Below are 20,855 nucleotides of genomic sequence, written 5' to 3'. Positions count from 1 at the left end.
TCGTGTGTAGACTCAAATAACATATAGCGAGAGCCCGCCCAATGCGGGCTTGTACAAAGGAGATGCGGGGTTTATATCAATCAGACCAGGCGGGGCCCGTGGCCACTGCGAGGAAATCTAGAAGTCGGAAAACTCCTTGTCGACTTCCTCGTAGTGATCGAAGAAACCCTTGAACAGCTTGACACCGAGACCGGGGTCCAAGCTACCGGTTGTGGCACGGATGCTGTGCATGCTCAGTTGTGGAATACCGCAGTCAATAGCTCTCATGCCAATTTGAGCACTGGTCATTGGTCCAATGGTACCGCCACTGCGAGAGTCATTGCGAATCTGGAACACTTGCAAGGTGGACCCGCATTTTTCGGCAACACGCTTCATAATGGCATCGCTGACACTGTCGGTGGTCATGTGTCCGTTTGAGTCGGCAGATACAGCAACACCAACGTTCAGGCGAGGTGCGTGGTTTTCCAGGTACACATTAAGGAAGTTGGGGTTCACGGCGTGGATAACATCCGAGGAAACCAAGAAGCTGTTGGCCACGGTCTGAGAGAGGAGGTTGGGGCCATAGTTGTCCTTGGCAAAGGCCTCGGTGATGCGCTCGATGACGCTGCTCATAAAGCTCGACCGGGCTCCTTGGCGGAGCAGACTGCCAATCTCTTCGTCATCGAACATGCCAACCATCTTGACGGTACCAGTTGAAGTGCTATCCGAAGAAGCAATGAGCGCTTCCTGGGCAGCATAACAGCAAAGCTTGTCATCAATGCGGCCGGCGAAGATCATCTCCTTCTCCAGACCACCCAACTGAGCAGGCTGAGTATCAAACAATTCCAACTCCCAGTTCACAATAGTGCTGTGGTCCGTAATACCAAGCTCCTTGGAGATGATCTTCACAAGCTTCTCGGGCTGGGTCGAGGTAAATTTGCCAAACTTGATATCACTAGTCTCAGCCTTAGAGTGCTCAAACAAATCAGAGTTGTCGATACCAATAACAGGCACCATTTGAGTCTCCGGGTTGAATGGTCCGTTTGCAACAGACCCGAAGTGAGGAGCCAAGGTAGGCACACGGGCAATTGGCCAGTCAAGCTTCACCAACTTTGTCTCGACCTTGCCAGACTCCGGGTCGCGGACGAGCACACGACCACCAATACCAAGGTCTCGGTCCCACCAGGTAGCACCGAGACCACCGGCATACGGGGCCACACCGAGCTGCTCAAAGCCCGCCTTGTTAGGCAGTTTGGAAACAGGCTTCAGCTTGGCGGTCAGCGCATCCACATGGCCAGCAACGATGGCCACACCGTTACCACTCTCATATTCCGATCCAATATTGAAAGCGATCAATGAGCTTCCGTTGCGGGAGGTGTAGAACTTGCCACCACGCTTCAACTCCGATGTCCACACCGCACGTTCAGAGAGGTACTTGTAGCCGTGCTGTTCGAGCTGGTTGGAGAAGGATTTCACGGCGTGGAAGATAGTAGGGTTGGATGACATGAATTCACAGTAGGGCTTGGAGTAGTCCTCGGGGCGTACAGGCTCATCGGTCCGTTGGGCGGGCGGTTCCTGAGCTCGGACTGGCTGAGCTGCAGGAACCTGGTACAGGAACGGGTTTGGCAACTGGGCAGACATTTGGGAGGCCCAGGACATATCGAGGCCTTGGGATGAAGCGTACTTTCGGGTCATAGTGTAGTTGAGGGTAGAGTGAAGGTGAAGGTGAAGGAGTTGGAGAGAGAGAATGACTCGTGAGGGGAAAGGCGGAGTCCGGAGGCTGGGCTGCCCCTTGCTTATCGCCAAGTCCGGTGCCTGATAACGGATGCAGCTGACTGGAATACGGAGGAGATCTCCAGGGCAGCCTGTAACAACTTCGGAATAAGCTATTTTGAGTTATTTGACTGGTGCAAATATGTGAGCAGTACTTATGGCCTGCTGTTAATCAACATCTTCTCGAGCGATCAACATTTACAAGCCCTATGACGCCATTTCTAGTCTGAATCAGCTCAAGTAGATTCCTAGCCGTGAATCTCAAGGTTGAATATATATTGAGCATTCATATTCTGTAAACATACGGCAGTCTAGCAATCTCACAAACATAGAAGAACCGAAAAGGATCGAAAGCGAAGGCAAAGACGAGATGGTTGACTGTAAAGGAGAATGCAGTCTATATCAGGCGATTTTGTCACTTTGATTCCGAGCTTGCATTTGTATCTTAAGTAGGATCACCCGGCTTTGAACTTTCTGGGACAGTTGTTGAACTTAGACCTTGAGGAGAATCAACCGCCATCCCCGTGCTTATTGACATCAGATCGTTGACTTGCTGTATGTCGTCGACATGAGATCCTTGAAATAGTGATATGATATATAAAAGAGATAGTGTATGCAATTCGAGAAGCATATATAAAATTGGAACAACCTGAACATTTAGATTGTGGAGAGACTGGACGACCTAAAGCTCCATATTGTAGGGGTCTGGGTTTTTAGGTTCAAACCATGGGCAATCTACAAGCAAGAGATGGGAATCGAAGATAAGGAGGAAGCGGAAGAGGAGTAGATCAGTGCTCCCAGCCAAGAAAGATGGCGTCAGTCGGCCTTGAGTCGAAGGTCATTACTTCTGATGTGCTTTTCGAGGCTCCTCGGGAGATCATGGAATTTAGCAATTGCTAGTCGCTGAATATGACTTGACTTGCCCTACGCATATGAAATATGCACAGACCAATTTTCAGACAATAGCAAATGAGATCCCACGAATAGAGACAATGCAATGATTGTCCATAACGTATGTTACAAGCTGCAGAAATGAGACACCCAAAACTCGACTTTGATGCCATACAGTGTTTCGTAGCCTCATCAATCCAAAGTTGGGTGTTTCGGCTTGATTACTAGTTGTTACAGCCTGTCATTACTGTTAAATAGTTTACATAAAGTTTAGGTAGATTTGCCATAATTGAAGAGACATGGCGTCCATGCTGAATGTTAACCACCTCAATAGGTAGACATATGTACCTAAAACGCAGTGACCCTTGCTTAATTATTGAACTCCGGCACTTGAATCCGAATGAATTGTGCGTCAAGACTAACGTAGAACGCATCGTAGGCAGAAGCACGAAAAAGATCACCGAGGCCAGTGGATCATAGACTCCGATCGCCACCATAACAAGCTAAGCACGGTGGCCAGAAAGAGAAAGGATCCAATGGCGGCGACACAATTCCCTCCCTGCACATCACAGCCAGCAATAATAGCGGGAATCCCAACCCCATCGGGCGAAGTCTACGAAAGATCCGTTCTTCGGCTCTGACTCGGGTTGGGTGGGAGCGTCACTGATTGATAAGAATTTGCCTATGTGGAGACCCCAGCCCGCTGAGCAGAATTGAAAGCTGTCCAATCACGATTTCTCATTCGAACAGAAGGGAAACGAGGCCCGTTTAAACAAGTGCGAACATGGATCGGGTGTCGCTTGCATTTCCCAAAGAAGCAACACTTTGCGTTAGTGCAATCAGATAAGATCAGGCCCCGAGAGCGGCCCTATGGCTTTTGCTCGGATATCGAGTTCCACGACGATCTATGCCCCCTCACCGCTGCCTGAGTCCTCCGGGAAAAGGTATTTTGCGCATTGGCACGTTCCTATTGGGTCAATCGCCATTTTTGCTAGGTAATGGCTGCGTGGGTCGTATGCAGGGGGTCCTTTTTCTTATGCCCATCCATGGTCAACGGATTGACGAGACACTCCACCTCTGCTGGAATGTTCGGATCCGGGTCGTCTGTTGACTGTTGAGTCATAGAGTCATAAACGGGTGAGATGTAGAGAGTTGAGCTAGAGGTCAGTCTGGACTAGATTTGCCTCGAGCTCTTTCAAGTCTGATTGACCAGCCCTGGAGGTAAGCTCCCCATAATAAGCCAACAAACGCAGTTAGCGAGGAAAATCACAAAGAAGAACGTAGCTCCGCGTCAGCCCACCAACGACTTCTCGGAACTAACTCCACTACTCGGATCAGATAAAAAATCTGCTGGCAAGGTCTAAGGTCCACAGAGTATACAGCCGAGCGTCGTGTCCGAAACCGGCATCATGTGAGCACATAATCTAATCTGATCATCACTTTTCTCCCGGCTTTTCCCCCTCGGTCTTTATCTCTTTCTCTTCTTCCTAGTTTATTACCTCCCGTGGCCATTATTCTCCTTACTACTGCAGGGTTTTAGTACTCTTTGTTCGACCCCTCTACTGGTCCCTCTCGCTTATCGGCTCGCATGAGCGCACTTCCGCTCTTCCGACCGAAACACGGCTCGTGCGTACGCCCGAACACTTCCGAATCTTGAGCTTCCAACTGACCCCAACACAGCATTTGATCAATTCGGTGTCAAAATGGCCACTCCTGGTGTGTCTTACACCCCGGCTCCAGCTGGAGTCCCCTCGCTGGCGCTTGCACCGGCGCCCGCACTGGCGGCTAAGAGTTCTGTGGCCCCATCGCCCGGTCCTAGTACTCCCGGCTCTATCACCTCGAAAGAATGGGTAATTCCACCACGCCCCAAGCCCGGCCGCAAACCGGCTACGGATACACCCCCGACCAAGCGCAAGGCACAGAACCGGGCAGCTCAGCGAGCGTTCCGTGAACGTCGTGCTGCCCGGGTCAGCGAACTGGAGGAGCAAATGAAGGACATCGAAGATGGCCACGACATGCAAGTGGCACAACTCAACCAGCAGATCAGTAACCTCTCCAATGAGGTTGATCAGGTCCGTGAGGAGATGGGCTGGTGGCGCGATAGATGTCATGCCCTAGAGAAGGAAGTTTCGATCGAGCGCAGTGCAAAGGAAGCCCTAGTCAAGGAATTCCGCTCATCTCTTTCAGACCCCAACAGCAAGGCCGCTGTTATCCCAGACTCTGTGCCCTTGCCACCTCGCAACCGCCCAACAACCCGAAGCTCCCGCATGGAAGATGTGGCTCCTACTAGCACTAGTGCCGACCGGAACAAGGAGGACGGAGAGATGAACGTGCCGCTCGGCTGCAACAACTGCTCCAACGCCCACTGCCAGTGCATTGAAGATGCATTTGCCATGCCTATCGACACCCACGAGTCATCCCGCTCTAGGCACCCACCTCATGGCGTCGGCAGCCCTACACGCAACCTCGGTGATCCTGATATCAAGCCTGACCCAGAGGAGATGGAGATCGACTTCACGGCCCAGTTCTCTGGCGTCCCAGCCCAATCACATGACAACGACGTCTCCTCGCCCCCAGTCGACCCCTGTGGATTCTGCCAGGATGGCACTCCGTGCATCTGCGCCGAGATGGCCGCCCAGGAACAGCAGCGCGGCCGCCGCAACTCCTTCGAGAACAACCGCCTCGCCCCGATCCAGTCCATCTCCCAATTTACACCACCCCCATCAGAGGGAGACGTCCGTTCTGAAGTAATCCTCCCACCAATCAGCCAAGCAACCAACCCCTGCGCCAACGGGCCAGGCACCTGCGCCCAGTGTCTTGCCGACCCCCGAAGCACCCTTTTTTGCAAGACGCTGGCAGCCTCCCGGTCAGCGAGCGGAACTCCATCGGGAGGAGGCTGCTGCGGCGGAGCTGGAAAGGACGGCGGATGCTGCATGTCAAGAAATGCCCCCGCCACCACGACCCCCGCGCGTAACAACACCACCCTGCCTTCGCAACCTCCCGCACCCAAGCCCGCTTCGCCCTCAGAGTTAACGCTAAGCTGCGCCGACGCTTTCACCACCCTCTCGCGCCACCCGAACTTCTCCCGCGCCAGCGACGAGATCTCCTCCTGGCTGCCCAAGCTACACACCCTCCCAAACCCTCGTGATCTCGCCCTCGCCGAGGCCCGTGGTAGTCGGGGAGCTATCGAAGTCGAAGCTGCAAGCGTCATGGGCGTGCTGCGCTACTTTGACAGACGTTTCGCTGAAAAATAAAAATAAAAAATAAAGAAACATGTTCCTTCTTTTGGAATCCATTGCGGCCGGGCTTTCATCTACTTGTTTCTTGTTTTCTCTTTTTTGTTTTTTGCCCGTGTTTATTCGCGGGACGACTTTGATACCCATACCCCTGGCCGCTCTATGTACCATCATTCGGACTTGTTTTTTCTTTTTTTTTTTTGTGTTCTGTTCTCCGGAGGAGAACCGGGCTATAGGCTCTTCTCGAAGAGAACAGAACTTGTTCTTGATTCCTTCATCACTCAAAAGCACATGTCTCATTTGATGTCGCCGCTCTCTACAAAGCATCGGTAGAGTATGGCACGGGCATTTCTGACCGCTATGAACATGGTCAGCGGTTCGATCCGGTGGGCATTATTCCTTTTTCCGATTTTTGTTTCGGCATCCTTCAATCTTCTCTTTTTCTAGACGGATCGACTTTTAGCGGCGTTTTCTCTTTTTGAGAGTTATGTATACAAGGTGGCTTCGTTATGAATGGAATGATATGCACTACACAATACTTTCCTTTCTTCAATATGTCCAGCAATAGGATCGTAGATTTCATCCTATCACAATTCTCAACCTCATAAGGAATTTCACCCTACGGTAGAATGATACTTTGGGAACCAAGCACCATACTTATCATTCTATGATTTCATACGCAAGATTCAATGATTTTGAAATAGATTAACTACCAAGCAAGCGGAGAACCAGACCTCGCTGTGACCATATCTCGTTATTAGCTATGTGGTAGGGGTGTGTGGAGAGTTTATACACGGGCTTCAGTGAAGAGAGCACCAAAAGAAAGCAAGACAAGACGCCGATCGCCTCTGTCCCCTGGATTCCATTCCCGGGGTATAAGACGTAAACAGAGGGAGGAGGATAGAGAGGAGAGGTGGAGAACGAAGATGCACAAGACGATGAGAAATGCTTTGGTTGCCAATCTCGGGCTTTCTCAGCTGGGAAGAGAAGTGGAATGTTAGATCGATCGAAGGGCACGAGAGACTTGGTGTCTCGATGGATTAATGGGTTGAGGGTGGGCTTGGCTTCAAATTGAAGGTCCCTGTTTCGATTAGAAGCGTCCGCCGCTGGATCGGCCGTGACCGCCCCTTGTTGTCACTTCGTCTTCTGGGCCACCGGCTACTCCGCCGAGTAGAGTGGCACCCCAGATGCCCGCGATACCCCACATCCCAATGCGCCAGCCGCGGTATAGGCCTTGGATACCCTGGCCTTGCTTCCGCTTCTTGAGATGTTGCTGGGAGGATGGCTGGCCGAGAAGGGTTTGAGCACGCTCTGTGTCGGATGGTGTGGAGCTCACGCCTTCCTCATAGACGACGTGCCACATTGTGCCAATGATGCCGCGGTAGGTGCGCGGAGTGGGGACAATGGTTTCAACGTCGGAGGCATCAATAGATGCCGCACGGATGCTGCCACCGGACGACTTCTGGCGCAGGCTCAGGGAGGTATATGTGGCGATCTGTGCGCGACGGAGCACCGTCTCGAGTGGGAACCGAACGGCAAGTTCGAGACCGGAGCCGAGGAATGTGCAAAGGTTCCATATGGTCGGGTTGAGGAGGGGGTCGATTGAAAGGTAAGATTTGAGGAAGAGCGGGGTCGAGGTCATGATGAAGTTGGGGAGACTTGAGTGCAGGACTGTGATAGGGACGAGGTGTGAGGGGATTGTACTATTGGGCGTAGGGAGCTGGCGAATAGCTCGGACGAGGGACCGCGGGCCATGGGTGGCTGGAGTGAGAATCAGGAATGTGCGAGCGGTGTCGATAGGAGCTAGAATAATGGCAGAAAGGGACGATGAAATGAACGATAGAAGCAGCGTCACCAGGGGAGAGGATGCGGTCAGAATGTCGGCTGTCATCGACGAGGAAATGTCCTCCTCGGGCAAACCGACGATTGCCGAAAGAAGACTGCGAATGAAGGTGTTCAAGGTCGGTAGGAGAAGAGAGTAAATAAATGTAGCATTGGAGGCCTTCCAGGGGGAAGAGGGTCCGCTGGAGGACCATAATTGGGAGAGAACTTCGGTCAGGGAGTTCGAGTTCTTGAGAGCCAACGCACGTGCAGGTTTTGCCGCAGACTCAGGTCGGATATAGCCACTGCGGTCGGTAATATGGTGCCTTGGTTTGCGAGACCGTGGTGTACTTGGCGTCGGTGTTGGAGGGGCTGCTGAGGTGAAGTAACTGCTCTCGTCATCGGATGATTCAGACTCCTGTAGGCAAACTGTCAGTAATCCGATATGACATTTCACACAGATGTATATCTGCTATCCAAAAGGTCATTCTTACCGAATCATAAGAGCTACCGCTAGCCCCCGGCGTCGACTTCCGGTCCCACTGCTCATCGGCGGCGTCGGGCACGACATACACCTGCAAGATGGTTTTGGCGACATCAAACGGCTGGGCAGTCAGAACCTTAGTGTAGCGCACCAAGGCCCGGTTCAAGGTATCGCGAACCCAGTCGGACACCGATGGCGAGGCGTCCAAATAATCGGCATAGTCCAGGTCATGGATGAGGTCGCGCGCCGTGCTGCCGAACACCTGAGCCGATGACGGCGATGTCACTTCGGGCGGAGCATTTGAAGCTGGCGATAGCCCAGACGGGGGAATGTAATAAGGCCGCAAGGGATTGATCCCTTCACGAGTCGTCATGTTGGGTGGTTCGGGGATAAAGTGGTCGGGGAAAGGAAGTCGGGAGTGGAATGTCCGTAGCTTTGTCAGTCTTTTTTTTCCCTCCGCGGCCATTGGACGATCACTCCCAACTCTCCCCGGATCCCTTTTTTCTCTTCCCCTCTGCATCTGCACTTTTGTTGTTCATTCCTCCCTCACAAAATGGTTTTTTGGCGTCAAGTAGGCCAGCAATTGTGCCGTGTACCAAAAACCGCCAGCGACATCGGCCTGACTCAATCGCGGAGATACATGACATTCTCAAGGACGAGGACTATCGGAACCACAACACAGCTTCGGTCAACTTTGGCCGTACACCGGAGCCTACAATCATCATGGCAAGGATATAGCGCAGCCCGGCGCTCTTTCTCTGTGACCGCACAAGCTGCGCATGGTCATATCACGCCGCCAAAGCCCGGTGAAGAGTATGTTCACCGGCCCGCGCTCTGCATGCGCTTTGTTCATGCGGCATGCTGATACATCTCCAGGATCAACATCACATTTATCGACAAGGATGGCAACAAGGTTGATCTTCAGGTTGCCGAGGGCGACAACTTGCTAGACATCGCCCAGGCGAATGATCTCGAGATGGAGGGTAATGTTGAACCAACAGTCCTCCTTCTATATGCCATGACTAACTGAACTGTCTCAACAGGTGCCTGTGGTGGATCCTGTGCTTGCTCAACATGCCATGTAATTGTGGAGGACCCGGACATGTTTGACCGAATGGAGGAGCCATCTGACGACGAGAACGACATGCTGGATCTGGCATTCGGCCTGACTGAGACATCGCGGCTGGGCTGCCAGGTGCTCATGACCAAGGATCTGGACGGACTAGTAGTGCGACTGCCGTCCATGACACGGAACCTACAAGCAAGCGACTTTGAGGCGAAATAAATACGGGAGAGGGTTTGGAAGACGCTAGGATCGTGAACAAATTCACTTCGGGTCGGCATCAAGCTAAAAGGCTTTAGTCCAATTGGACTATGTATTTTACTATTCCTCACACATCAAGCACAGTTGCGTATATCGCAAAATGGAAAATCTCCTGTACTATGTTGAACGAAAAGAAGTCTCCACGAGAGCAATTGTATTACAATGTAAAGAAAAATATACACAAAAACTATCCCAACGCCAGAAACATGCCATGGGTAATCGTAGGTCCAACTTTTACGCCTCCTCGATGTTCAAAGGCTTTCCCTTCTTTCCGTTGATCAACTCAAGGAATCCTTGTTTGCTGACCTCGTTAGAAGCCTTCTCCCGCTCGCCCATACCAATTGTGCCCTTCTTGCGCTCATCCTTGGCTGCTTCCTCACCCCGAACCTGGGCAGCGCGCACAGCGTTGAACAGCTTGACAACACCGCGCTGGGCCATCTTGCGCACACGCTTCTCCTCCTCAGTGACTTGCCCGGAGAGTCCTCTCTTGATACCCATAACATCGCGGATACGGCCGCGGTCCATTTCTTCCTTCTTGTCGGCGCGCATCTTAGCCCGCGCGGCCTTGTCGAGCTTCTCGTTCGCTGCCTCGCTGGATAGCTTCGCGGCATACTGGCTTCTTGACAGGACGGGATCAGCCCGTGCGGATGTGGGAAGTTTTGTTGCCAGAATTTTGGAAATGGAGGTTGAGAATGCGGTAGGGTCATTGCGCTTGGGGACGGATCGGCCACGGTTGGCGCCTGTGGCGGTGGGGTGGTCTTCGTCTGATCCAGAGGCATTGTTTTCTTCGTCGTCATCTTCAAGGTCTTCAAGGTCTTCGTCATCTAGTTCAATCTCCTCATCGTCGGTGACGTCTGATTCGTCCTCTGATTTTTTCGGTTGCGGCGTTGGTGCTGCGGTAGTCTTCTTTTTCTTCGCAGGAGGTTCAGTTGCGACCTTCTTATTCACTGAGACTCCACCATCGTCTTCGGCGTCGGAGTCTTCAAGGTTGACGGCGGCGAAGTTATCATTGTCGCTCTCATCCTCGGAGCTGCTGTGGTAGTCACGCTGCTTGCGGAATTTCTTGGTGCGACCCGTCTTGCCCTTAAGGCCGTCGAGGACCTTGCGCTTCTTGGAGTAACTGGGAGCCATTGCAACAAAATAATGTGTAATGGCGAGAGTGAAAAGAAAGTCACCGCGTTGATCCAAAAGAGCAGTATCAACTTTTTTTTGGGGCGGTGAAAGGCGACCGCTCTCCGATTGGCCCCTCCACATTGCCTCTCTGGTCTTTCGTGCTTCACCCTCACCCCTCCACCAATCTGGGCATTGTTCTTCTCTTTGATTTCTTCACATACACATTCAATATGGTTCTTCAAGATCTGGGGCGGCGTATTAACGCCGCCGTCAATGACATGACGAGGTCCAATAACCTCGACGAGAAGGTACGCCGTCTTGTTCAATATGCCGCAAGTCGACTTTGCTAATCCAATGCTAGGCCTTTGATGATATGATCAAGGAAATTTGCGCTGCTCTTCTTTCCGCCGATGTTAATGTCCGCCTCGTGGGAACCCTGCGCAAATCGATTAAAGCCAGCGTGAACTTTGCCTCCCTCCCGGCCGCAGTCAACAAGAAGCGACTGATCCAAAAGACCGTCTTCGACGAGCTCGTTAAACTGGTCGACCCCCACGCAGACTCCTTCCGGCCTAAGAAGGGGCGCTCAAATGTGATCATGTTCGTTGGTTTGCAGGGTGCGGGTAAAACAACAACCTGTACGAAGCTCGCTCGGCACTACCAGACACGTGGATTCAAGACGGCGCTGGTCTGCGCGGATACCTTCCGTGCCGGTGCCTTTGATCAGTTGAAGCAGAACGCTACCAAGGCAAAGATTCCATACTATGGTAGTCTGACGCAGACGGATCCCGCCGTTGTGGCCGCTGAGGGTGTGGCTAAGTTCAAGAAGGAGCGATTTGATATCATTATTGTCGATACTAGTGGTCGTCACCGTCAGGAGGAGGAGCTATTCACTGAAATGACCCAGATTCAGACCGCTGTCACACCAGACCAGACTATTCTCGTGCTGGATAGCACAATCGGTCAATCTGCTGAGGCTCAGTCCTCTGCCTTCAAGGCCACGGCAGACTTTGGTGCTATTATTATTACTAAGACTGACGGCCATGCTGCTGGTGGTGGTGCTATTTCTGCTGTCGCCGCAACCAACACTCCCATTATCTTCCTGGGTACTGGTGAGCACATGATGGACCTGGAGAGATTCGAGCCACGCGCGTTCGTTCAGAAGCTACTCGGTATGGGCGATGTCGCTGGACTGGTGGAGCACGTCCAGGCTATCACCAAGGACTCTGCAGGTGCTAAGGAAACGTACAAGCATATCGCAGAGGGTATCTACACCCTACGTGACTTCCGCGAGAACATTACATCTATCATGAAGATGGGACCTTTGTCGAAATTGTCCGGCATGATCCCAGGTCTGTCGAACATGACACAGGGTCTCGATGACGAGGACGGCTCGCTGAAGCTGCGCCGCATGATCTACATCTTCGACAGCATGACAGCAGCCGAGCTGGACGGTGATGGCAAGAACTTCGTCGAGCAGCCCAGCCGCATGGTTCGCATTGCACACGGCAGTGGCACCACCGTCCGCGAGGTCGAGGATGTCCTCTCCCAGCACCGCATGATGGCCGGTATGGCCAAACGTGTTGGCGGCCAGAAGAAGCAGATGCAGCGTGCGCAGAACATGATGAAGGGCGGAAACAAGGACCAGATGGCCGCTATGCAGAAGCGCATGGCTTCTATGGGTGGTGCCGGCGGTATGGGTGGTATGGGTGGTATGCCCGGCATGCCCGATATGGCCAAGATGATGCAGATGATGGGCGGTGGACAGGGCGGTGGCGGCATGCCTAACCTCGGCGGCATGGATCTGCAGAGTATGATGAGCCAAATGAGCGGGTTGATGGGTGGTATGGGTGGTGGTGGTGGTGGCGGCGGTGGCGGACGTGGCAGAGGAGGACGTTAAGACCGGGTTTGGGGTTTGGGGTCTGTTATCTGTTCTCTTGCTTTTCACATCGAATCGCTGGCTCATCACCTTAGCATCTGGGCTGGTGTTTGGCGTTTTCTTGCTTTATTCGTAATTTTGTACATGAGAACAAATTTTGGTATTAAACCTAACTTTACCATATATACCATCCTAAACCAATGGATTTTGTTTTATGCTGTTGATTTGGAATTAATATGGCAGAGACTGGTCTAGTTTACACGTTCATTTTGTACCCCAAAGATCTGTCCTTTGTTGAATGAATGGATGAGGACCAAGAAATAAGGAAATATATCAGTGTACACAACACCCAAAAGTGGTAACCAAGTCCGAAATAACGACTCAAGTAGACTCAGTAAGCCTAAGCCCTCTGAACTCGATCAGTGAGGTAATCATAATAACCTATCCCCATCTCAACAACAGACTTAAACACCTCGGGAATTCGACCAGCAGCATCCCCAACAACAGCCCCCCAATGATCAACAATCTGATCCTCAACAACACGACCAGGCGGCAACCGCAAAGCCCTCTCATAGTCCGACAAAGAAGCAAGGCCCGCCTCATCCCGATCCAACGGCACAAATAGCCGATACTTCCAAACAACAGCTCCATCAACGTAAAGCGAATAAGTAAGAACAGAATTGCGCACTGGCACCGGCGCCGAAGACTTAGGCTCCAAATCTTCAACTTCCTCCGCAATATTAATGAGCCCGAATTTACTATTTCCCTCAGGAACATACTTCACCAGAACATCCTCATAGTCTGTCTGGCGGTATGTACGGACGGGGAGGTAGAACATGCTCAATGGACCGACGCAGAACTCGTGCAAGCCTCTTCCGGGTGTGTTAGGCTGCAGTTGGGATTGGGGTAGAGCCAGTGCTGGGTCTGGGAACCGGGTTGCTGCGAATTCGTGGCGGTCTCCGCTTAGGAGGATTATTCGGAGGTTGAGAGTGCGTTCGGCGTGCCACATTGCTTCGAAGACCTTGGTTCGTTCGTTCGTGAAGCCACCCCATGTGTCTGCTGTGCCTACGTGCCAGTTCTTTGTGAAGGGGACGCTCGAGGATATGATTTTCCAAAGTGTTCCTGGTGGCTCTGGGGTTGAGATGTAGGTTAGGAGGGATTGGAGCTGGGCGTGGCCCAGGATTGTGGAGTTTTCGTGGGAGGGTTCTGTGCGGTAGGTTCTTGTGTCTAGCATGAAGAATGAGGCCGGGCCGTGGTTGAAGGCGAAGTAGGTTACGTTGTCTGAGGGTGCGAATGGTGTTTTTGGGACTGGTGGGTTGCCTTTTACATGGTAATGGATGAAGGGGTCTGCAGCGGCTGGGTATGGGGCTGTTTTGTTGCCCTTAGCCCAGTCATTTTGGATCTCGTGGTCGTCTAGCGTATGGATCCACGGGAGGTCGATTGCTCGGTGATCTGGTGCTCCGGAATTCCATGATGGTGATGAGTATATCCGCCGATACTCGCTGCGGTAGTGGGACATGGATAGTCCGAAGCGTATGGGAACATCGATGTAGATGAAATCGCCTAGGAACAGCATGAACGATGGGCGAAGTAGGGCTGGCAATTTGGCCAGAGCTTCGGTCATTTGCTCGATGCCTGGGACTCGTAATGGATGCCGGAGTAAGTTGTAGGGGAAGTTTGGCTTGAGACAGCTTGATGTTACAAAAGATAGCCGGTTTGCTTCTGGAGACCCAGGTTTTGGTGCAGTGAGAAATGTCCCGGACTGGTTGTTGGACAGCGCATATCGATAGTGTGTTGATGGCTTCAAGTTTTTCAAGGTCACTGTAGCAGTGAAGTCCGTGCTATTATCCAACTTGTAGATGATGCCCTCTTCCACCCATTTTTCAGGGCTTTGAGAGGCAATATCTTGGTACGAGACCACCAGTGGCAACCGAGCCAAATCTGGCTCTCGAAAGACTAAATTGGCCGTAGTTGGAGAGATATATCCAATCCGTGCAAAAGTAGCATGTGTAGTAGGGTAAAGCACAAAGCCACGGATCAGGAAATCAAGAGTCAACAATGCCAACACAACATTGATTATTACAGTCGTCCAGGTCCATAGTGGCGACCTGGCAGATGGCACCCCTGTCAACAGTGTCTTCAACGCGGAATCAGCGGGTTTGGCTGAGTCAGACGCTGGCTTGCTCTCTGTGATAATATATGGTCAGAAAAGGTCTCCAGTTATATGAGAGGTACAGGCTCACTGGTTGGGCGTGGCCGCCCCTTCTCTCTCCGAGTTTCATCAGACTGCTCCTCCCTGATTAAAGGGAACAGCGACGACAGATACACCACCAGCGAGGTAAATACGAGAGGACCAAATGGTTGACCAGGGATCTAGGGTCACTGTCAGTTCAGATTCATTGACTTGTCAAGGGATCCATACCCATCTCAGCAGGATCAGTGCCGTCAGGCGGATGGCCGTCGAACTAATGGCCACTACACTGCGCAGGGATACCATTGCAAAAACCAATTGCAAGACAGGTCACCGTGGCATTCTAGTTGAGTTGGTAACTCGCAATTGTGGAAGAGAACCACTTGGAAGTTGCGATGACGTCGACCAGAGGCTCCGGTAACACAAATCGTCCGTGCGCAATGTAAACATTCGAGTCGCATACAAGATGAAATGCTATGCTATATATTCACCGTATTCATCGTCTCTGGTTCATCATGTCTTGTAACAAATTATTGAGAGTGCTCGCCATCGGCCCAGCCAACACCTGACGAGCTGCCACAACCACATCCTTCATACCCATGCTCAATGTCATCTGAGCTGCCCACTGCCACGCATTCTGCTGGTCACCAGGCAAGGCATTGTAATATTCCCACCCCATAACGCCACCAAAGTTGGGGAACTGTTCGATCAATGTAGCCAAAACCGGTCCTATTTTGTCTTGCGACACGTAACCCTGCGACCCATTGCCCGGGTTTGTCAACAGGCCATACACGATTCGTCGCGGAGACCAGCCCTGAGCGACCATCGCAGCATACATGCGTGGATCTTCAGCGGGGCCCCATCCATTGTAAAACTGGGTGTTGTACCAGCTGATCTTGGAAGCACGAGCCTGCTCGAGTTCGCGGTAGTCAAAGCCTGACAGGTTGCCGATTCCGAGGAGGGCTGCAGCCACAGGGGCTAGGGTGACGATGAATGCATCGCCCATGTCGGCTTTGAGTCGGTCAATGAGCCGGATAATACCTTGCAGAGACATGTTCTCTTCTACATCAAGATCAATTCCGTCAAGGCCGTGGCGGCGGATCACATCTCGAAGAGGAGTGTAGGAACTCTCGAATTGATCTTGGCTGCCGTCGAGCCGTGTGAAAGAGCCCGGTGCGGCACCTCCTAACATCCCCATTACTTTGACGCCTTGCTGCTGGAGGAGGGGCACCTCGGCCCACAGGGGGTCAAATTTGGGGCTGTCGGGCGGGTCATCGTTGAGAGTGATATCCCCCGGTTGATCATTTAGATGGATGGCAGCGATGATAACATGCGAGATCCCCGTGTTGTTTTCGAGGAGTGGGAGCATGGAGACATACTGGCCCCCACCAGGGATGAGTGTTTGGTGGTACAAAATCACCCGCGGGCGCTCGCCGATGCCTCCTTGAATAGGTGGCATTTTCAAGGGTGAACAGGAGTCCAAAATTGCAAATATGTGCTGGGAGTTGAAGGTGCGGATGTGGGGATTTCGAGTCCTTAAATCTCAGGCGCCCTCAGACCCCAAACTAGGCACTACTACTGTTATCACCCGATCAATATCACTGCAACGTCAAAGTTGTTGGTCGGAGCACCTGCGCTCCATAAACTCAAATCGTCAACTTGGTCCCGGGGTGTTTACAAGTCATGGGAAGTACGCCTCACTTTGTCTGCCACTCGCAGACCTTATCAGGCCTCTGTATATAGACCACAACAGGATATTCCTTGCCCACGAAAGTAAGCACTTCTCTCATTTCTATATAGAGTGCTCATCTGCACTCAGGAGCCTAGATAGGGAGCGCCTGGGCAGATCGGCGTGCCTATAGAATAGTGTCAGGTCACGCCGGACATGATCATATCAGCAGATTAAGAAACATACAGCGCGCCGACAAATTGTAAAAAAGAGTAAGATCTGTAGATCCCCAGGTTGACTTGTGCTAGGTGAGGAAAGGTGATTGTATCCCGAGCTAAACTATTCCAATTGGATTCAGCACAGCGGAGGGTGGACCTTCCCACGACAGGGCTTACACGCACAACGCGTGTTCCAGAAGTACTTCGGAGTGGTAACTATTCTGTGTATAGCATGCATAGAGAGCGGATGAGTACAAGCCTTCCGAGCTTCAACTTCGAAATTACCACATATCTAATCCTTTAGGGCCCTAAAAAGGCTCTCCTAGCCACGGCTTATAGGAATAGAATGGGTATACTCGAACCAAATTATCAGAATGACCACCTTTGATCCCGAACCACCGCTTGTATGTTGGAACCATGAATTCAGAGGCTAGGTTCAAAGCGTTTGGGTATGACATCAAACTACCTAAATGCCGGATCAGTGCTCCAGCAAATTGTATCAAGCGGCAACATCTAGCTTGCCATCTTGAGTAGGCGAGTGTCTCCTAGGGTGGGTAACTTCAAAATATGCACAAATGACATGTCTCCGATATATGATAGGTACGAGAGACAAACTGAGCATCGCCTCAACTGATGATTCTATGGGGGCGACAGAGGCGACCAGGAGGCCCTCCTGCAGGCTACATAAGCTGGAGGCAAGCCCATCGGGTTACCCAGTCGCTCAGTGACCAGGAACATCTCTCGAAGCTGCAGGATCTTACATTTGAACATCACCTGAGATTATCATGGCCTTGATTGGAATCATGCACCTGTCACGTCCTTTCATTCGACTGGCTCCGTCGGTGTGGCCAGTGAGTGTTGGACTGAGTGGCAGAAGTGTTGCCACCGCAGCACCTTCTCATGCACATCCCAACCCTGGTAATTTTGCAAATCGTTCACACGACGAGCTTTCGGCGATGGGCCAGAAGGGTGGTAAAAAAGGCGGCAAAGCCCGAGGCGTAGGTGGTTTTCATAACATGGATACCAAGAAGCAGGTGAGTTGCAAGTCTTAACATCAGCAAATAGTTCTTTTGCTAATTCTTCTTGTGTCAACAGCATGCCATTGCCTCGAAAGGTGGCCGCGCGGAAAGGAAAGCAGCTATAGAGCGTGATGAGATTGAGAATCAACTGCGCCTTGAGAGTGAACAGCGCAGTCGGTCGCAGGAACCGTCAGTAGTTCCACCAGGATTCGAAGAATGGAAAACATGTGCATAGAACAGGAAAATACATTTGTTGCAGGCATCGATGCAGTGATGTAAATGTAAGAAAATCCCCGCTTGGCCCGAACGGGCAGCACGTAAACATTGTGGCCTGAGGCGTTTAGATACCCGTTTCACGAGTTTCTTCATTCTTTCTCTTGAACATCCCCCGCAATTGTTATTGTTATCTTTTTTGCTTAAATACTTCCTCTAACCCTATTAGTGTAGCTAAGAGGACTGTATTCAGCCTCTGGTTTCACCCGTCCGCGCTCTTTGCGCTCGATTTTGCGCTTGTTGCGCATCCCGGTTCGCGACAATGGCTAACACCGGTTATACGTCGCCCTTCCCAACCTCCCATGACACCATTGGGCAGTCAACGCTTGTGACGCCTCTGTTTATGCCTTCGTCCCCTCCGCAGAATTTGTCCAGCCCGCCAGACTCCCCGCTCTCCGCCGAGACTCCCACGACCGAGCGCGTCGCAGCGAAACAGAACGACCAACGCCATGCCAGCGACGATGAACATCATTCAGACAATGAACCGCAGAACATTTCACGTCCCGCGACTCCGGGAAGCCCAACCGGCTCAGATCTCGATGCGCGACTTGCCGATTACACCTTGGATTTTAGCAATTTCCCCAGTGGCCATTTTGCTTTAGAAGGGAATGAGGAAACCTTGCCCCCGTTTCATAAGGACATCGAAGATAAGCTATCTGATGTCGGGGGCCCGGAAGACTTTACTGCAAACTTGGAGAAATATTTAATGGGCGACCTTGAAGGAGCAATTCACGAAGACGACGACGTTGAAGTGCAGTACGGATCATTGCGACGGTCATTCCGGAAATCAAAACAACCTGCGATTGAGGAAGACGCGGATTCTGGTGAATACAGTGAATTCGAGCCACCAGTGGACATGTCGACTCCCTCGCATTTGTTGCACAGAAAGAGCACGCTCCCCAAAGATTCAACGCATCTCGAGGATATCGAAGAATACCCGGATGATGACGAGTCTGAGCATAAAGAGCAGCCCTCGCCTTCCGTTCGCAAGCCCTCCATTGCGTCAAGCAATGGTGCAAACGAGCGTGAGGCCTTGCGGCAACAAATTGAACAATTGGAACAAACCGTGAGGGAACGAGACAATCAATTGCAACAGAATCGCAAACGTGTACTTGAGGCTGTTTCAGCTGGCGAACAGATTCGCCACCTCCAGACAGAGTTGCAGCAAAAGACTGCTCTCCTAGACGAGGTGCATGCCAAAGGCAGCGACGAGGCCATGCTCCGTGAGCAGATCCGGTCACTTCAAAAGCAGAATGAGGAGCGTGAAAAAATGCTGCGCCAGTCTAATATGGGCGGCGCAGATCTCAATGCCCTTTTCGAGCAAATTCGGGAGATGCAACAACAGCTTCACAACCGTGATTCGCAGAGTGCCTTGGACACCGAGCGATTGGAAACAATTGCCCACTTGCGTCAACAACTTACTATTTCTCAAGAGCAATTGAAAACACGGGATGCTACTCTCGATGAAACATTTTCTAAGCTCAAGGAAATTACTCGGGACAGGGATGCGCAATTGCAGGAGAAAAACTCAGAGATCGATCAACTACAGGCTCAGATAGATGATTACGGCCTAGAAAATGAGAAGCTCGAGACAGAGCTGGAGCGTGCCCACAATGATTTCCAGGTCTTGGAAGAACGTTTTATCACCTTAGAGGACAGAAATCGGCCATTGGAAGAGAAAAACACCACGCTTGAGGCGAATCTTACTCGTGTTCAGTCACAAATTGAGGCCCAGGAAAGTGCTCTGAAAGCTGCGGCTGCAGATTTGCCTATTACCGGGCACAGCACCTACAGCGAGATCCTTGACTTGATTAAAGATCTGGGACATGGAGATGCGGACCCCGTGGACGGTGCATTCGCAAGCGTGTCACAGCCGAAGGACAAGCTCACCGAGGTCCAAGCTGTCCAGGAATTACAACAATCACAACAGGAGGAGATTGCACGACTCCAACGGGAACTGCAGGAGACATCAGCTGCACAAAAAGCCGCAGATGCCGAAACAGACCGTCTCCGTGCTCAGTCTACCGAAACCCAATCTCTCATCAAGACCATTGAGGCAGAAAACCTGCGACTCTCCAATAGGGTAGAGGAGCTGACAACGGCCCTCAACAAATCCCAGCACGATCTGACCAAGACAAGAGAAGACCACGCTGAATCCCTGGAGACAATCGCCCGCCTACAAGAAGACAAGCTTGCCGAACCATCCATCCCGCCCCCAGCAGCCCCAGAAACTAGAGAACCCAACATAGCCGCCCTGGAAGCAAACCACCAAAGCCAACTTCGCAGCCTCCAAACAGCGCACTCAACGGCAGTCTCCACCCTCCGCGCCTCACACGCCGAATCAATGCGCAAAATCCGCAACCTCCTCACAGCAGCCGAACAACGCGAATCAGACCTCCGCACCGACCTAGCAACCCTCCGCTCAACATCCACAAACCAAGAAACACACCTACGCAAAGCCTTCAAATCAGAACTGAAACGACTGGAAGCTGTCATCGCCACAAAGGACGAAACAGCCGCTGCGGTCGATCAGCGCATTGCGCTATCAGTCGATAAGCGCGAGCGGGAATGGGAGCGGCGCGTCGATCTCCTCCTTAAGGAACGGGATCGCATGGCTAAGGCTCTTATGATGACTTGGGGTGAAAAGGAACTAGGTCGTGGACCTGGGCCTCTCGCTGAGGGGAAGGAGAATCGTCGGAGAGATGGTGAGGGGAAGAGTGGACAGGCTTATCGGTATAAGTATGTTCAGAAGCAGAAGTCGAGGAGTGGGGAGGCTAAGGCTTAGAGTCAATCTTGCCTTGTCTAACCTTGATATTCATGGTGTGCTCTACTGAGACTTGATGTATCGATCTTGGTTGCGAATTGTATTGCATTGTGTGTCATTGGTTCTTTCAGCGGTGTTTGATGGGTTATCAGTTTGTCCTGGCATGGATTCTGGGTGTATGTATTGTGTTTTTTGCGATGCCCGTTTGGGGAAATTGCATGTTG

General features: G+C 51.8%; 10 protein-coding genes across 10 annotated transcripts; 5 read left to right on the top strand and 5 right to left on the bottom strand.

Moving 5' to 3' along the window:
• Nucleotides 1–117: 117 nt before the first annotated feature.
• Nucleotides 118–1,674, bottom strand: PENARI_c002G11689 (M18 family aminopeptidase; the record flags this gene model as incomplete). The annotated part of the gene is made up of 1 exon (XM_022627938.1): nt 118–1,674. One exon carries the CDS (start codon nt 1,672–1,674, stop codon nt 118–120), a length of 1,557 nt encoding a protein of 518 aa, XP_022492733.1.
• Nucleotides 1,675–4,346: 2,672 nt separating this feature from the next.
• Nucleotides 4,347–5,897, top strand: hapX (bZIP transcription factor HapX; the record flags this gene model as incomplete). Its single annotated transcript, XM_022627903.1, has 1 exon — nt 4,347–5,897. The coding sequence occupies one exon, from the start codon at nt 4,347–4,349 to the stop codon at nt 5,895–5,897; it is 1,551 nt and encodes a 516-aa protein (XP_022492562.1).
• Nucleotides 5,898–6,969: 1,072 nt separating this feature from the next.
• PENARI_c002G07825 (mitofusin complex protein UGO1) lies at nt 6,970–8,557 on the bottom strand (the record flags this gene model as incomplete). Its single annotated transcript, XM_022627679.1, has 2 exons — nt 6,970–8,118; nt 8,195–8,557. The coding sequence occupies 2 exons, from the start codon at nt 8,555–8,557 to the stop codon at nt 6,970–6,972; spliced, it is 1,512 nt and encodes a 503-aa protein (XP_022492330.1).
• A 180-nt stretch (nt 8,558–8,737) lies between these two features.
• Nucleotides 8,738–9,469, top strand: PENARI_c002G01120 (ferredoxin family 2Fe-2S iron-sulfur cluster binding protein; the record flags this gene model as incomplete). Its single annotated transcript, XM_022627207.1, has 3 exons — nt 8,738–8,997; nt 9,061–9,167; nt 9,228–9,469. 3 exons carry the CDS (start codon nt 8,738–8,740, stop codon nt 9,467–9,469), a joined length of 609 nt encoding a protein of 202 aa, XP_022492686.1.
• A 273-nt stretch (nt 9,470–9,742) lies between these two features.
• On the bottom strand, nt 9,743–10,639 carry PENARI_c002G11847 (rRNA-processing protein RRP15; the record flags this gene model as incomplete). The annotated part of the gene is made up of 1 exon (XM_022627950.1): nt 9,743–10,639. One exon carries the CDS (start codon nt 10,637–10,639, stop codon nt 9,743–9,745), a length of 897 nt encoding a protein of 298 aa, XP_022492197.1.
• A 212-nt stretch (nt 10,640–10,851) lies between these two features.
• On the top strand, nt 10,852–12,518 carry PENARI_c002G12373 (RNA-binding signal recognition particle subunit SRP54; the record flags this gene model as incomplete). Its single annotated transcript, XM_022627986.1, has 2 exons — nt 10,852–10,929; nt 10,983–12,518. 2 exons carry the CDS (start codon nt 10,852–10,854, stop codon nt 12,516–12,518), a joined length of 1,614 nt encoding a protein of 537 aa, XP_022492229.1.
• Nucleotides 12,519–12,897: 379 nt separating this feature from the next.
• Nucleotides 12,898–14,994, bottom strand: PENARI_c002G04964 (alkaline phosphatase family protein; the record flags this gene model as incomplete). The annotated part of the gene is made up of 3 exons (XM_022627477.1): nt 12,898–14,684; nt 14,741–14,870; nt 14,920–14,994. The coding sequence occupies 3 exons, from the start codon at nt 14,992–14,994 to the stop codon at nt 12,898–12,900; spliced, it is 1,992 nt and encodes a 663-aa protein (XP_022492930.1).
• Nucleotides 14,995–15,184: 190 nt separating this feature from the next.
• On the bottom strand, nt 15,185–16,147 carry PENARI_c002G04208 (putative class III chitinase; the record flags this gene model as incomplete). Its single annotated transcript, XM_022627426.1, has 1 exon — nt 15,185–16,147. One exon carries the CDS (start codon nt 16,145–16,147, stop codon nt 15,185–15,187), a length of 963 nt encoding a protein of 320 aa, XP_022492824.1.
• A 1,213-nt stretch (nt 16,148–17,360) lies between these two features.
• On the top strand, nt 17,361–17,915 carry PENARI_c002G08960 (KGG domain-containing protein; the record flags this gene model as incomplete). Its single annotated transcript, XM_022627767.1, has 3 exons — nt 17,361–17,609; nt 17,671–17,783; nt 17,909–17,915. 3 exons carry the CDS (start codon nt 17,361–17,363, stop codon nt 17,913–17,915), a joined length of 369 nt encoding a protein of 122 aa, XP_022492226.1.
• A 214-nt stretch (nt 17,916–18,129) lies between these two features.
• Nucleotides 18,130–20,652, top strand: PENARI_c002G01975 (putative spindle pole body associated protein SnaD; the record flags this gene model as incomplete). Its single annotated transcript, XM_022627273.1, has 1 exon — nt 18,130–20,652. The coding sequence occupies one exon, from the start codon at nt 18,130–18,132 to the stop codon at nt 20,650–20,652; it is 2,523 nt and encodes an 840-aa protein (XP_022492215.1).
• Between the last annotated feature and the right edge of the window lie 203 nt (nt 20,653–20,855).

This window comes from Penicillium arizonense, assembly GCF_001773325.1.
Source record: "Penicillium arizonense strain CBS 141311 chromosome Unknown PENARI_contig002, whole genome shotgun sequence".
NCBI classification, from domain to species: domain Eukaryota; kingdom Fungi; phylum Ascomycota; class Eurotiomycetes; order Eurotiales; family Aspergillaceae; genus Penicillium; species Penicillium arizonense.
This window is presented reverse-complemented; position numbering and strand designations above follow the sequence as displayed.